At 42.8% G+C, this 15,346-nt stretch overlaps 2 protein-coding genes across 2 annotated transcripts; both read left to right on the forward strand.

The window, feature by feature from the left end:
• Nucleotides 1-1,007: 1,007 nt before the first annotated feature.
• On the forward strand, nucleotides 1,008-6,659 carry LOC136423649 (allene oxide synthase-lipoxygenase protein-like). Its single transcript, XM_066411905.1, has 9 exons — nucleotides 1,008-1,346; nucleotides 2,276-2,340; nucleotides 3,045-3,124; nucleotides 3,357-3,416; nucleotides 3,828-4,179; nucleotides 4,372-4,477; nucleotides 4,936-5,124; nucleotides 5,500-5,655; nucleotides 6,159-6,659. Exons 2-9 carry the CDS (start codon nucleotides 2,301-2,303, stop codon nucleotides 6,400-6,402), a joined length of 1,227 nt encoding a protein of 408 aa, XP_066268002.1. The 5' UTR covers nucleotides 1,008-1,346; nucleotides 2,276-2,300; the 3' UTR covers nucleotides 6,403-6,659.
• A 69-nt stretch (nucleotides 6,660-6,728) lies between these two features.
• On the forward strand, nucleotides 6,729-15,053 carry LOC136423648 (allene oxide synthase-lipoxygenase protein-like). The gene is made up of 12 exons (XM_066411904.1): nucleotides 6,729-6,911; nucleotides 7,305-7,506; nucleotides 8,162-8,652; nucleotides 9,189-9,332; nucleotides 9,542-9,643; nucleotides 10,011-10,178; nucleotides 10,681-10,868; nucleotides 11,238-11,368; nucleotides 11,774-11,946; nucleotides 12,423-12,584; nucleotides 13,597-13,716; nucleotides 14,132-15,053. The coding sequence occupies exons 1-12, from the start codon at nucleotides 6,732-6,734 to the stop codon at nucleotides 14,282-14,284; spliced, it is 2,214 nt and encodes a 737-aa protein (XP_066268001.1). The 5' UTR covers nucleotides 6,729-6,731; the 3' UTR covers nucleotides 14,285-15,053.
• The last annotated feature ends 293 nt before the right edge of the window (nucleotides 15,054-15,346 follow it).

Here is a 15,346-nt window from a genome sequence, read left to right on the forward strand (position 1 = left end):
CAAGCAGGCTGTTACAGAACAAACAGCCGACAAGGGTTTAAAGCCCCTGTCACACTTGTGCATATATACAAGACAGCTGAATTTTGGTTGACACGCCAGTTTTTCCAAGAATACCTTTCGTAAGTGCAATCGTACGACGATCGTACAAGGAACGTGACTGGGCCCTTATGTAAGGTGTTTACGTTGGCTGTACATTAAGACTGACACAATCCATACACAACGCTGTAAATGCCCGCAGGACGGGTTAGACACCAAACTGACGCTTTGAGGGCGAGGTCGTTTGAGGTCACTGTACGTCTCATACTTTTTGTCTGGCGAAGGACACAACAGATAAGCTCAAAAGGGCTATGCCATTACAAATTTCAAGGGGTGGCAGTAACATGTTTTCTCCTTTCGTCTTGCATTAACATCGCTTTAAAACTGTTCCTGTAATTCTACAACAGATTTTGCTAAAGCTATTATTTGAAATGGCCATAAGAAAGCTACGCTACTGTTGTCGATGATCTGGCGACTGAATAATGATGACATTTGAATAGTTGAATGGTTTTACCGTCGTTGAAAAACCTGTTTTAATTTCCGAAAGCTCCTAAATGCAACTTCAGCGTCGCAGATACCATACTTTGATGTATATTGAAAGGGTTCTTGAATGGCACAATCAACAATAATCTATTCCAAATTATTTATAGGGAAACAAATTTACACCATTTTCTCCGAGAACAAAAGCTATCTACCACTTAAAAATCATGACTACAGAATATCCAGAACACGAGATATCAAACCAGGAAGTTCCACCGCAGTACCGTGAAAAGCCACCAGGAGACAAAAACCTAATCATTTCCAGTTTTTGTCACAAACGCATCGAATATAAAACCCATCTATCAAGCTGTTCTTGAGTTATCTTGGTGACGAACGGACACACATACAGACAAACGCTGTCCAAAATATGTCCTTTTTGTCGAAGGTTACAACAAGTCATCATGGGTAACTGAGTTTATGTGCGCGGCCATCTTGTTTTCGAACGTTGTTCACCGTAAATGTGGACACAAACTTGAAGCCTGCCTGACACGCGCCCAACCCATGTCTATTCATGCTAAAACGATGACGTGTGTCAAGCGACACTCCCATTAACTTGTCCAACGAGATACGTAATACTATGCAACAATGTAGTAGTGACCTTGTAAAGTGTGTAGCGAGTAGCCATTTTGGAAACTGTTGTTCTGCCTATGTTATTATTGTTCTAAATCAAAGGACTGGAGTACGTTTCCGTCGACCTGGCTGTCCTCACCGTAAAGAACACCTCAAGATGGCGTCAACCACGTTTTAGTGCTGCATATTTGAAGACACAGGTGAGCAGTTTGATTTATTTCAACTGTCCCAAGACGACTCGATATTCAATATTCGCATGGAAGTGTAGAATTTACCCGTACAGTCTTGTTGAGTAGTAACGCCTGTTAACAAGGTAACTACGGTGTTTCTTTGTGTTACCAAATCTCCTCCACAAGCTTTTAGAATTCTGGTGGAACCAGAGGATTATAAATGTTATGAAAGGGCATTGACTTGTGTGAATGTTAGACCCCTTAAGGCACATTCCGGGGACAATAGTAGTCTACAACACACTTCGTTGTACGACACGGCAAGACAACGAGAAAATATCTGTACTTTTGTGTAAATTCGGATTCAATCGGTTGCACAACAAAGTGATGACAACAGAATGAATATGATATTTGAAACCAAAGGACGGCAGGCAAAACTCGATTCAAAGCAAAAGTAATGTCTAATATTCAATTCCCTGTGCGTATTTTGAGGCTAACAGGAGATTTCAACATGTTGCTAATGTTGTCGTTGTAAAGCTGAACTCAGCAGTGCAATTTCGAATACTAATAATTTCCTTTAAGTGTGGTCTGTTTGTTTCTTCGTTTGTTATGCATGACCGGTAAACCACCTATAATCGTAACGTATCAGTTCAGTATAGTACAAGCTGCGTAAGACCAGACTGTAAGGTTTGATCTATTTTCGATAAATTTAAATGGGGTGGGTTCTTAAACGTACTGAAGTGGTGCCCTCTTCAAACACGGGACCTCTGGCGTTACGTCCCATCCTAGAGGACGTCCCTAACCAAATCTAGGTACTCATTTTCACCTGAGTCGTGCGAGGAAATAGGTGTAAAGTGCTTTTCCCAAGGGTACAACGTTGGGGCCTGCTAAGGATTCGAACCCAGAACTTTTGCATTCTAAGTCAATAATCCTAAACACAAGACTTGTCACATTTTTGGCAGACCTAGGTCGGCTACACAGTCAGCCATGACGACCGAAGTAGAGGCTGGGAGGAGAGGTTCATCATGTGAGTATCAATAAATAAATTTCACATCTTATTGTCTTATACACTGTAAATGATAATGTTGATGATATTAATAACAAGACGAACGAGCCAACCCGTACTTCCAATATCCAAGTATCCTATTACACCACTTCCGCCTTACATGCTACCACTCTGCAATATTCACATCACACCAAAACTCATGCCAAGACAAACAAACACACCACCTACGTTTTCAAGGACGTAATGATTACAACACACATATGCTGATGACAAAACGGTAATCGTTTTAACTTGTGTAAATGATGATTCTATCTGTACATCACTGAGATGCTTAAATGACAATATTGTTAACGCTTAACTTATAACGTGTGCAGACATCACAAAGGTTTCGGTCATAATAAGATGAAAATGTCAGTACTTTTTACTTAGGCCCCGTTTTCACCAGACGACGATCACTGAGTGACCGTGTAGCGACCAAAGTAGATTTGTGTGTGACAGTGTGACCCTTGATTTAAGTTCATTTTCATAGTCGGAACATCATGCAACACTTAAAAGTATGATGTAAAAGACAACAAAGCACACAAAACGGAAAACAATCCGTTCTTTATCTATGAAATTCGTTAATCGATCTGTCGAATCTTTGACCGCTCAGTGGTCTCTCAGTGGTCGTAGTCTCTAGTGGAAACCAAATGGAAAGGATTGAATACATCTTTTACTCCTTTTAGGGACAAATGAATCCTGGAGAATCCTTCAAGAGTATATCGGACACGAGGAGTTTAAAAAGAGGAGAAAAGAGTCTGTCAAGGTATTAACTTTCTGATTTCAAGAATCACTAAACTAGCCTTCACAAAACCTTGTTATTGAATCTCTTCGGAAGTGCTACAATGTGTACGAAATGGTCATGTTAATCGTTACTGATTTTATCAAAATATAGTCAGATTTCTATTCAACTACGAAATAAGCAGCATAGGTAATAGCAATCCTATCTTACCATCCGTTGTGATTTTCTTATGAATCAATCCTGTTTTCATCGACAGAAAAGTGACGGCTTCGCGGAGCAGGTACCGAGGCCCGTTGAGAAAAAGAAAGTCAAGTCGGTAGGTACCACATGGTTTATTTCGGGTACCTGGTTTATTTAGCATGCTAGGAGAGAATGTCCTTCCCATGCACAAAGCATAGAGTCTGTGCCAGAAGTGACGAAAGATAAACTTTACAGTTGTTTGCGTATCGCTTTATATTATACCAACAGTATATACAAATACTGTATATGTTACAGTGCATTGTGTTGTATTGGGTTGCATTGTATTCTATTCTATTGTACGGTATTGTGTTCTGTTCGCTGTATTGTATTGATAATTGTTGTCATCACGATTTTAGATATTGGTTTGCCTTTGAATTCACTTTTGGCCCCTAGCACCTTTTTCTAGAACGGTATCGCCGTGTTTGTGTGTTAATGTTGTAAATGAAATAAAGTGTTCATCAATATAATCATTTTTTATTATTCTCAGTCTTTTAAGGCTTTAGTGCCTGTCCAACCACGTGCACTGCTAAAACAGCCAGGGAAGGTTGCCCTTCAGACCAAGCTACAGAAGCTGAAACTCGCCGCCGTTGCAGGGACAACCACCGCCGCTAGACGGAGCTTCCACGGTCCCGGTATCGGCACGACTGGGTTCGCTGTGGTGGTCGACAATGTGAAGTTTCCCGAGAACGACTTCTTCCGTCCCCGCACCGTGTTTCCCGTCCGTCTGCGGCACTCGAACTGCTGGAGCGCCGACGACGCCGCGGCCGACGTCCGGGGAGTCGCCATCAAGTTTGGCGACACGGACGGGCACAGTTGTTTTGAGCTGGTCATGGATACAGGTCAGAGTTAATTCCCCAACATTCCTACACAATATACCTTGGGAAGGCTTTGCTAAGCAGAACTGAGGTTTCCAATTTCACATCTTCATAAATTACCACACTATTTACATATTATAGAAATAACTGTATAACTACCAGATATAAAATCCAAATGTATGAAAAGTTTGATGTTGACTTTATGTCTGATTTTAGGTACAATGGCGCCATTTTGGGACCTACCTTCTTACGAGGAGTACGTGTCAGCCATGAAAGGAGGTCCAGAAAAACTGAAGGAATGGTGCTGGAAAGCTCCAATGAAGTAAGGCTGTATCCATAGAAGATGTAACGTTAGTTTATAGGTCAAAGAAAACAAAAAATGAAGGTTTTTTGTGTTTGTATGTTTGTTTGTTTGTGTTTCCGGATATTTTGGGCAGTAATAAGCTAAGTAGGTATTCAAGTGGTATTTGGTATGCGGGTAGGTCTTGGGATAGCAAATGTCAGTATTGATTATGGCCCGCCTGGCGGCTTTTCTTAGGACTGCAGCAGAACTGGATTTTGTGTCTTTTGTCCTGAACATGTACATGCTATGTTCTTGATATTTTGCTGGAATTTAGATTTTCATGTTAGGAACAAGTGGTGCAGGTTTGGACTCTCTGGCACCTCGGCCGAAACGTCGGTGTGCATAAATACTTGGCTGTGTACCAAGGATTTTATTATCCAGTGACTTACCAACCTGATCAAATTATATTCACTGATATATCCACTCTCTATTACAAGTTACTACATCCTGGTGGACGGGTTACGCCGGGCTCCCGACTCCTACTTCCAGCTGGTCTACAGCTCCCAGACTTGCTTTACCTTCGCGGCGAAGGATAACGTGCCGCGGTACGTCAAGTTCAGGATAATCCCGACCAACAAGGACCCAGAGTCCGGCCTCTTGAACTTGGAGGAACAGAGACAAGCATGGTGAGTACTTAAACTAGTGTGTTGCAATACATTTTTAAGGAACGTAGTCGACGAGGGACAAAGTGTCCAGCCACGTCAAGTTTAAGGTCATCCCGACTAACACTGATCCAGACTCCAGACTAGAGTCGGGCCTGTCAGACTTGGACGAACAGATACAAGTGAGATAATCCTTAAGTGATCGTCGTGTCCAATATTCTGAAGACCAATATAATTATTTTTAGATGGAGAATCCAATTACAATTGACGGACAGCCACCTTTAAACGTAAAAAAAAACTAATCTTTCAAGTTGACAAGTTTTTGAGCTGGAAACATATACATGCTGTCATAAAATCATTTGAAACGCTTACAATGCATTATTTTTGCACTACTTTTAGGAACACTGCGCGGTTACCAGATGAGGAACGTCCCCAGAACTATCTAAGACTGGAATATGTCGAGCGACTGATGAAATCGTCCGTCATGTATCGTCTGCAGCTGCAGCTGCACACCAAGAAGGCATCGGACACAGCTAGCACCTGCAACCCGTACAGGTGATTACAGATGCTACGTTTAAGTTACCTCATTTTGGTACATGTATCAAGCCAAAAGCACAGCCATCGTAACCGCGGCTTCAATGAGGCATTTTGATCTAAAATCAAGGCTTCTTTACTACTTTACCTTTGCTGGCCTGGGACCCTTCCACGTATTTTTGATTGAAATTTCAACCACGTTAGCGAAATCAAGGGTGAATGGAGCATTTGATTTCTAACACCCACATCCCACTGGGGCGGCGACCTCGCCGCTCAACAAACTTCATAGATAAAAAACGAATTAATAATGATTTTATGCTTTGTACTTTTTCTGGCCTTTTAGTCATACTTGTATATTTGCATGATATTCCAATTACATTACACAATGATATTACACAAAGCCAATTTAGGCTGCAGCACGATTGTCGTCTAACAGAAAACGGGTCTTAACGGTTCAGAAGTAGTATAGTTCTTTTGATCAGTTACGCAGAAGTAAACCCAAGTAATCAATTAACTCCTTGCAGATGTTGGGCACCGGCGGACCATCCGTGGTATGACGTAGCTGACGTCATCATCACCACCCTTCTAACAGACAACGTCACAGCGCAGACCAGTTTCAACATCGCCAACCTGCCGCCATGTTTGGGACTGATAGAACCCGAGTCCATGTACGACTACAACAGCATCAACTACGTCCGGGCCAAAGTTTACTCCGCAGCACACGGCGCCAGACTCGCAAAGTACGTCATATTTGACTTTATCGGGTAATTGCGCCAAATTGCGAAATGCATTCGCAAGGTGGCATAAACCGGGCGCCAAGTTGTCGCCTGATATTGCAAAAAAAAATCGCCAGTGAAAAATTACGCAAATGTGTGCTAATGGGCACAAAATGGCCCAATATCTCTTTTTTACATTAGTTTTTATTCAGTGACAACAAACGTGATTGAAACTGTATTCCCTCCTCATCACGATTTATGACTGTCACATCAGCAGCGACACCTAGCTGCAGTGTGAAGTAGAATTATTGCTCTGAGGAAGGTGACAGACGGTCACCGAAGCGTCCGATAGGTACTAACTCATTGGTCGTGTACAAAGTGATGCTATTGTTTCCCAGAGGAATGCCTCCCCTCCGTGGTCCGATTGACTACGAGACACAACCCTACAGCGTGGAGATCAGGATGGGCTCGAAGCAGGGCATGCTGGGACTCATGAAGAGGAACCTGAAGGTTGTACTGACCGGGCCCGATAGACGCACGGAGCCCACGCGTTTTTCAGAGGTGGCGTTTACTTATAAACTTATAATGTTTGCCATAAGAAAATAGATTGTACAATACCCAAGATAGTACAATACCAAAGATAACAGTAACTCAACTCTAGTGTCTGTCTCTTAAAGAGAATGATTCTGAAGCAAAATAACGATCTAAGTTAACGTTGAAGCCGAAGTCTAATTGCAACAAACACACGAGCACGATTAAGAATAACACAGTCAATACAAATACTTAACGTGTGGGACCGCATCTTTAGACAGTGACACATATAGCTGCAATGTAATGTGAACCAGTCAGAATTACCCGGAGGAAGGTAACGGACGGTCACCGAAACGTCGGTGTGAATAAAAAACAAAGAATCTTGTTATTCAAATTCCAATACTGTAAATGTCCTTCCTCTAGGGCTACAAGACCGGAAGCTCCCAGGTGTTCTCCATGACCGCCATAGATGTGGGCGAGGTGATCATGGTGACGATCTATAACGAGGGCGGCCCGGCGTGGTTCGTGGAGAGTATCGTGGTGGAGGAGGTGCGGAGGGGCCGGTCTACGGAGTTCCCCGCGCAGAGATGGGTCACCGACACGGTCATTGTACGGAGGGGGAAAGGTAACGTATCAAGTCTATTTCAACTTCATCTTAGGGGTTACCCTCCGTCTGTGGCAAATTAGGAGGGAGTAGCGCTAGCCTCCATTGAAGTCCTTTTCCCCGCAGCGTTTTTTTTTTTCATTTTTTTTTCTTGGGGGGGGGGGGGGGGGGCGTATCTGCTTGGGATCCCGTATCCGCCGTACCCCTGTGTCCGCTATAGACCCTGTGTTAGACACCCCCCCCCCCAAAAAAAAATGGAAAAAAAAACGCTGCGGGGAAAAGGACTGCAACGGAGGCTAGGGGGGAGGAGGTCCCGGGCTAAGGCGGGCAGGCTCCCAGGCTGGCCTGGAAAGTCTCAACTGTGGGAGACAACACGACCAGGCAGGGCGTTCCATTCGGGTATTTAATGCGGAAAGAACGAAAATCTGAATGTGTCTGTGCGAGCTTGGATGATCTAATATTTCTGGTGGGTATCTCTATCAGTATAAGAAATCGCTAAGAAATAAACAGAAAACCGAGAAGGGTGGAGAAAACTGGTTGCCAGATCTTCTGTGGTGCCCCAGCGGTCAAATAGTTACTCAGGGAAACAAAAAGTTACCGCTGCTCAGTGGTGTCTGGAAAAGCATGGGTTCATTGAGTTTATTTTCCGCTAAATTCACACTTAATCTTCTCTCAGCTTCCATAATGACGACAAGAGAACAGGACGTTCTTCTTCGGCTGCGCTTGTACGAAATGCAAGAGCGTCGAAAGCAGTTTCAGTGGCGGCACTCCGACTCAGGATTCCCCGGTGGACTGGCTGCTAGCACCGTCGAAGAACTGCCCCCAGACGTCCGTCCCAGCGAGAGCATGTTACAAAAACTGTCAGGGATCACCGAAAAGCTTGCTCTACCGCAGAACTTTCTGAACATCCCTTGTCTTTTTGAGAAAGACAAGCACAATGTGGAGAATTTCGTCGAGTTCAAGAAGATGGTCCCAGAGAACGTTTACGACAGACAGCGACTGATCAAGCACTGGAAGTCAGACGTAGATTTTGGACGACAGTTTCTGAACGGGTTGAACCCCCTGATACTGCGCCAATGCAGGCAGCTCCCGGAGATGTTTGCGAAGAAGAGTGACGAGATCGATCAGCTACTGCCCGATGGACAGGCCTTGTTGAAAGAGATAGAGGTAAGAATACGGTCTAATACGGAAGGGGGTTATATTCTATTTCTACTGAGGGGTCGACAGATGAACGACTATTGAGTGACCGAATTCTCTCTAGTAGTTAAAACGAATTTCGTTGGCAATAGGTTTATTTTGTAAGCTTTGTGTGTTTTGTCCAAATATAACTTTTGTCTCAAACAACGACCCTGGCTCACCGGCCTACGTTCCGTCCTTCTCGTCGCGCAACCGCTGGCCAGTCGTCAACCAATCAGATAATACCTACCCTCCTGTTCTTGGAGGGGAGTCACGCGTCAACCTATCAGATAGTACCTACCCTCCTGTTGTTTGAGGGAGAGTCACCAGCCAATCAAGTTGCCTCTTGACCGAAAGCGGCGATTCGATTGGCCGGTGACGATTGGCAAGGACCGACGCATAGAGAAGCATAGGTCTGAGGTCTATGCGCCAGGGTCGTTGCTTGGCACCAGAGGATAGGGAAAATGTGACATGTTAATGTCATCGAACATATATTCAGTATATTCTGCCTCTACTCCATTTCCCAGGCCAGGCGTGTGTACATGGCGGACTATTCCATTCTAGGCGGTCTCCGGGGCAACATCAGCGGCCGCGACGTCTTTCATCTAGCCGCGCCGACCGCGCTGTTTCATCTTAATGAGGTCGGAGACATGATTCCACTGGCCATACAGGTGAGGTAAAAGAATGGTTCTGAGTATATGACAAGCAACGGCCCTGGACCCGGCGTACCGACGTGAGACATGCCTTTCCAATATAATGGTGGACTACTAAATTAAAGTTACAAACATTTTCATATAACTTGAGAATAACGAAAGAATATGGCAATATGTCTCTCCCTTTGTTTATCTATCTATTTAGTTGTTTGTTGTTTTCTGTTTAGTTGTATCAAAAACCAGGCCCACACACCACTATCTGGACGCCCGCGGACCCACAGTGCGACTGGATGCTCGCCAAGATGTTTCTGCGCAATGCTGATGCGCAGGTACGTGTATCTCTTACGTTTGTAACATGTGCAGCCCCTACCAAATTAAAATTGTATCTTTTTCCTTTAGGGTTTCATGACTTGTATAGATTCAATGTCTCTGCAATTAAATTCAGATTTCACCAAATCCAACTTTTAATCGATCTAATAGCGCAAAATCCTCCCTGAAAAAGCCTAAGTGTTGCAATGCCTCAAGCAGCAATGAGGTTCTTCAGTTAGAAACGCCTACTTTAGCATTTCAGACATGAATGCTTTTCACTTGTCAGTAGACATTTTGCGTTTCCTGATAGACAAAATAGCAACTAGAAAATTTTCCAACCTTTGGCCTTTCGGACCTTTTAAAACTGTATACTGTTTGTTTTTTCAGGTCCATCTCTTTGTATCTCTGTTCCTCAAAACGAATCTACTGAACGAGACGTTTGCCGTCGCCACCTACCGACAGCTTCCATCAGCGCACCCTGTCTTCAAACTCCTGGCCCCACATCTGCGGGACGTGTTCGCCGCTAATATCATTGCGAGAAGAGAAGTTCTAGAGGTTTGTGTTTAACATTTTTCAAACCAATCAATGAATCAATCTATCAACCAATCAATCTATCGGTCGATCAATCGATCAATCAATCACATGTAGAACGAACCGGCCAATGCGGTTTTAGGTAGGATGGCAGATATGGCGAGAGAAATGATGATAGTTATCTAAATATTCCATAAAACAACAAACATTAAAGTTATATCCTGCATCATCTATTTATCTATCATCATCTGTTTATGTATCTGTGGCTGAACATGCTGGTTATGTAGCAAGGGCTTGACATCATCAATTATCAAAAAAGGATTTGATTATGGAAACCCTAGCTGCTTCTACAAGAACTGCATATCTTTGTATCTTTCTTTGTGCACATTGCCATACAGGAATGGTCTATTATTGGCTGAAGGTACCGGGTATAACGAATGCTTACAGTTCTGCCCCCTAGCAGCTTCTTGTAGACATGTATCTCCTTACGTCATTCTTCATGAACAATACATGTACTCCTATTCAGGAATGGTCTGTTATTGATGAAGTCTACTCCCTCGGGTTGAGGGGACGGCGTACACTGATCGCCAGAGCGTTCTCAAAATTCACCTGGCGAGACCTCGTCCTCCCCGCCTGTCTGCAGGACCGGGGCCTGGAGAAACTACCGGAGTTTGTTTACCGCGACGACGCCATGAAACTATGGCGCGCCAACAGGTGACACAAAAGATGTTGATAATTCAACAGCAAGGCATTATAGAGTTAATGACCCCCAGGTGTATATGGTGTCATAAAGCATATTCGGTCCCTATAACCACTGAATGAACAATCGAGTCTGCAAAGCGGACGAGGTTGCTTATGAGGTGGTTATAATAACCGACCCGTCATTATCATATAGTTATTATCGTTTAACGCTATCAATTAGACTAACACATGATTGAGACAAGTTCTGTAAAGTTATAACATCTAAATCAATGGTAACAGGCGTCACTGAAACGCAGGTTGAATAAAAAACTTGGTTCTGTACAGAAAATCAAACCTTTTTATTCAGTACTTTTCCAAACGTTTTTCCTATTCTATCTGCAGAACGTTGGTCGACCGCATCGTGTCGCTGTACTACGAGTTTGACGAAGACCTTGACAAAGACTTAGAGTTACAGGCTTGGATCAAGGATCTCCATGACAACGGCTTGAACTGGGAGAAGGCCTTTCCCGAAAGTATGAATTTTTACCAAGCCATTATGTGGGGAAAACATTCAATTTCTCTTAATTTTACATGCATATGTTTGTTACAGGTTTCCTAAAATTGTAGCGTTTTTACTGGCGTCCATCGACACTGCCATGTTAGAATTTGACGTACTGCGGGCGCCATCTTGTTACCGTTTCCGGTTGTTGACGTCAACCGTCTGTGCCCACGTCAACTGTTGCTGTATTAGTTTGCTTGTCTCTATACAGATTGTCGATAATTATTTCATGAAAACGATTGTTCGTACGCCAAGAATGAACTGTCGCCATCTTCGATCTATCAAACACTCCAAAGTTAACACGACAGTTTTGACAATATTAATATCTATTTTTAAAAGTATTTCATGGATGTATGAGACCTTCGATTTCTTGTTGCAGAGGTCCCGAGCAAACTCACCTCTAAGACGGACCTTGTGGATCTGGTGACGGGCATCATGTTCAACTGCTCGGTGCAGCGCCGCGCACTGACTGCCGGGATGCGTGACGTAGCCACCTTCATTCCCAACGTCCCTTTCGCCATGAGAGCCCCTCCGCCGACCAGAGCAGCTAGCGTTAAGATCTCTTCTTTATTGTCATAAACATTTAGTTTTTTTGGACATCTTTGTCTTCATCTGCCAAAATGTGTATAAATGTCTGTTTATCTCCCCATTTGAATCTTGTTGTAAAATCAGCTGCAAAATCATCCTTTACAAAAGTAACGTTACTTTTTATCACGTGATACGTTACTAGTATACCTACTCAATTCATACCACATTTACAGCTGATGAGGCATGATGAACTGTCATATCTATGTTGCATATACCGTGAAGATCAAAGCGTTCGCGGTGGTTTTGTTTTCGCGATGACTACTGCACCACGAGTTCATAATATCAGGAATATGACTCAATGTAGTACTAGTCTACTACAGAGTTGTTTCACCCGCAACATTAAAACACTACAAAAACCTCCTTACCGCTTCTACCGCGAAAGTTCCGCAAAAAGTGATAAATTTACAGATCAATAACTTGTGTTTTATTATCTTTTTTAGTCGTCCAGTCGCGAAGGTGTTTCCTACAGCTATGACGACGACCGGGACGAAGGTCTGACGAGAGCGAACAAACAGCAGCTCCTGTCCGCGCTACCAGACAGGGACACCGCCAGGAAACAGATCGCTCTGGCCTCGGCCATGTCGCGAGTCACTGACAAGGGGGTAAGGCTCCCATAGAACTAGATAACGATCTCTCGGCGACCGTTTACCGTTGACGACCAAAAGTTAGCCAGATCGCTCAGCGACGTGGGCGTCATGGCGACCAAAGTTTACATGTCAAATGTCAGAGAATCGTAGATCCGTTCAGTAGTACAATGATTATTGCAGCAATGATTTCAAATTCAAGTCTGTCATAATTATGTTATAACATTTGTATGAACAAAATATCTACTCAGATAGGATCACGCTTTTTTGTTGTTGTTTCGTTTTATTTATTTTTTTTGCTGTTTTGCATACATGGTACATATATGTGATTTTCGTATTATGTGGCGCCCTTCATTTTGCTTCAAGGTGTCTTGACATGTATAAGCATTCCCCCAAGATCGAACCCCTTAAATGTCATTTAGAAAACCATATAGACGGGCGTAAAAGCGAATCATTTATTTCTCGGCTGATCAATCGATTAGAAGATCCCCCAGGAGACTGTTTCGTCTCTTCCGCTGCTTCAGGAACCATTACATTATGATACATTTTCCATCTGTGATAACGTTTATTCGTTTATCATATTCCTGAATGATTATTGCACTGACAAGACGCCATATGTTAGCGATATTCTTTTTTTGATATTGCTTATTTGTTGCTTAACGAGAATCTGTTGGAAGGGGAAACGCTCGACTACCGACGATAGCATGCTCCTAACTAATTTTAACTGAGTACATGCTGTTGTTACTCGGTTGATACAATGCAGACAATGCTATTGAAAAATGGAAACAACCAACAAACGGGAAAGACAACATAACAATGTTGTTTTTCTCCAAATCGTAGTATCGTACGTGTGTGATGAAAGGACGTCATGACGTACTTTTGGCAACGTCCAAGGTGACAGAGCCCTCAGACACAGTACTAGAAGGAGCCTATTTCAAAACTTTCAACTTGCTTTTGTGTCCGTATTTATGTCATTCCGTTATGTATGAGATAATCTTAAATCTTTATTCTTCTTGTGTTATTCCACTAGCCCATGCTCGGTGAATACCCCGGACGGTACTTCACCGATGAGCCGACACAAGCCGCCATTTCAGAATTCCGCCGAACACTCAAACAAATATCACGTCGCATCCACCAGAGGAACAAAAACGTAGGTTCAAAGTTCTACTCCTGTGTATCCAAAGGTTTTATGGTTCACGGTTTAAACTGCGCATGCGCGAGGACAGGTGAATTAAGGCCCCTAGACTCGTCAAAAGTTCTTGTCTACACCATACTTAACACATTTTCAGACGTGTTTTGATTATTTCTCAGGGGCCTTCAACCTTGACATGATACCCACAATGCATCATACTGCGCATGCCCAGCTGAATCTGTGGACTGTCAAATCAATGACTGTCCATCATATTTAGCAGTTCAACCAATGACAGCATCGATCGATGAGAGAGTGATTGCATGTCTGTCGAATATTTCCATTTTTATGTTTTGGATGTCTACGCTTTGACAGAGGTCGGCAGGGCTACATGGGGGCGGTCTATTGTGACATCCATTGCCTATTTCTTTTACAGCTGAAGAGCGTAGTAGCCCAAGAAGTTGTCGTGTCCTTTGGGGGAGAGTATAGCGAAATCTCAAAGGTGGCAAAGAGAACAACCGAGGTGCACCGCGCCATGCCTTACGAGTGCCTGCTACCCGAACACATACCGGCCAGTATCGGCCCGTAGTGTACATTGTATATATGTGCCAGAGTAGATATTGCCAATTCTACCGGTAGAGATCGTAATCGGAGTCTATGTCGACAGAGATCATAATCAGGATGCTAGCGATGTGTGAGCTCATGAGGGAAGTCTACCATTTATAAATCATGAGTTTCAAGTCAATCCATTGATCTAGAGTGACATGAATCGAAGTTTAAAATTCTCTGACTGTCTTTCAAGTGAAAATCCACATGCACAGAAAAATTTGCAGACTCCGTTCGGGATCCCTACCGGTAGAATCTCAATCATGGGAATTTTCCTTCTCCACACATATATCTATATCTATTATACCCTATATTATAGATACATTGGGAGGGAAATGTACAGCGTTTGCTGATGTTTATTCTTCTGGTACTACTTTTCCTGCCATTCTAATCAAAACACGTTACGCTTATATTGGTTGGGAAAAATGACCTGAATTTCTGTATCGAAGTTCGTACAGTGGGTAAATACGCACAGATTTTGTATTTTCTGTCTTTTTGATTTTGATTTTTCATTCCAATTATTTCAACTTGGTAGCCAGGGGCTGAATTGACTGATAACAGTGCAATAGAGTTTTAGAATCGGGTCATCATTAATAGGAGCACTGAAAGCGTTAAGAATACTTGATTGAAAAATTGCAAGACGTCAGCTCACTTTTAAGTTACACAATATTTGATTTTGTATGATTTTCTGTTTACCAAATGTATAAGCTTTTGTTATTTACATTTCATTCATTTATCATATAAGCGGACTCCAGGTACTTATTTGATCATTGCAATTAGTTGACGTCCTGATCATATATTATTATACTAGTAATATGTTAGAATCACAAGACTATATGATTAATCTCATGATTGTTCGTTATTTCCGATGTAACAGTACTTTTATTTAATGTATTGCTTTCCAGAGCACCGTAGGCATATACTTTGATCATTATTGTATTCAAAATTAAACGCCGTACATTTTTATTATGAAACACCACACAAGGATCAGCTAGTATGATGCACTCAACGGCAGAAGCAAATGTTCTGGTTCTGCAGATGATTA

Source organism: Branchiostoma lanceolatum, chromosome 17, assembly GCF_035083965.1.
Source record: "Branchiostoma lanceolatum isolate klBraLanc5 chromosome 17, klBraLanc5.hap2, whole genome shotgun sequence".
Classification (NCBI taxonomy): Eukaryota; Metazoa; Chordata; class Leptocardii; order Amphioxiformes; family Branchiostomatidae; genus Branchiostoma; species Branchiostoma lanceolatum.

What these genes read in the sequence shown, in the direction of transcription:
- LOC136423649 (XM_066411905.1), top strand. Translation starts at nt 2,301, where the DNA reads ATGACGACCGAAGTAGAGGCTGGGAGGAGAGGTTCATCAT. An exon ending in AGAAAAAGAAAGTCAAGTCG is followed by an intron (nt 3,417 to 3,827) that starts GTAGGTACCACA and finishes TATTATTCTCAG; the next exon opens with TCTTTTAAGGCTTTAGTGCC. An exon ending in TGCTGGAAAGCTCCAATGAA is followed by an intron (nt 4,478 to 4,935) that starts GTAAGGCTGTAT and finishes CTCTATTACAAG; the next exon opens with TTACTACATCCTGGTGGACG.
- LOC136423648 (XM_066411904.1), top strand. Translation starts at nt 6,732, where the DNA reads ATGCTATTGTTTCCCAGAGGAATGCCTCCCCTCCGTGGTCCGATTGAC. An exon ending in GGAGAAGGCCTTTCCCGAAA is followed by an intron (nt 11,369 to 11,773) that starts GTATGAATTTTT and finishes TTCTTGTTGCAG; the next exon opens with AGGTCCCGAGCAAACTCACC. An exon ending in CGCGAGTCACTGACAAGGGG is followed by an intron (nt 12,585 to 13,596) that starts GTAAGGCTCCCA and finishes TTATTCCACTAG; the next exon opens with CCCATGCTCGGTGAATACCC.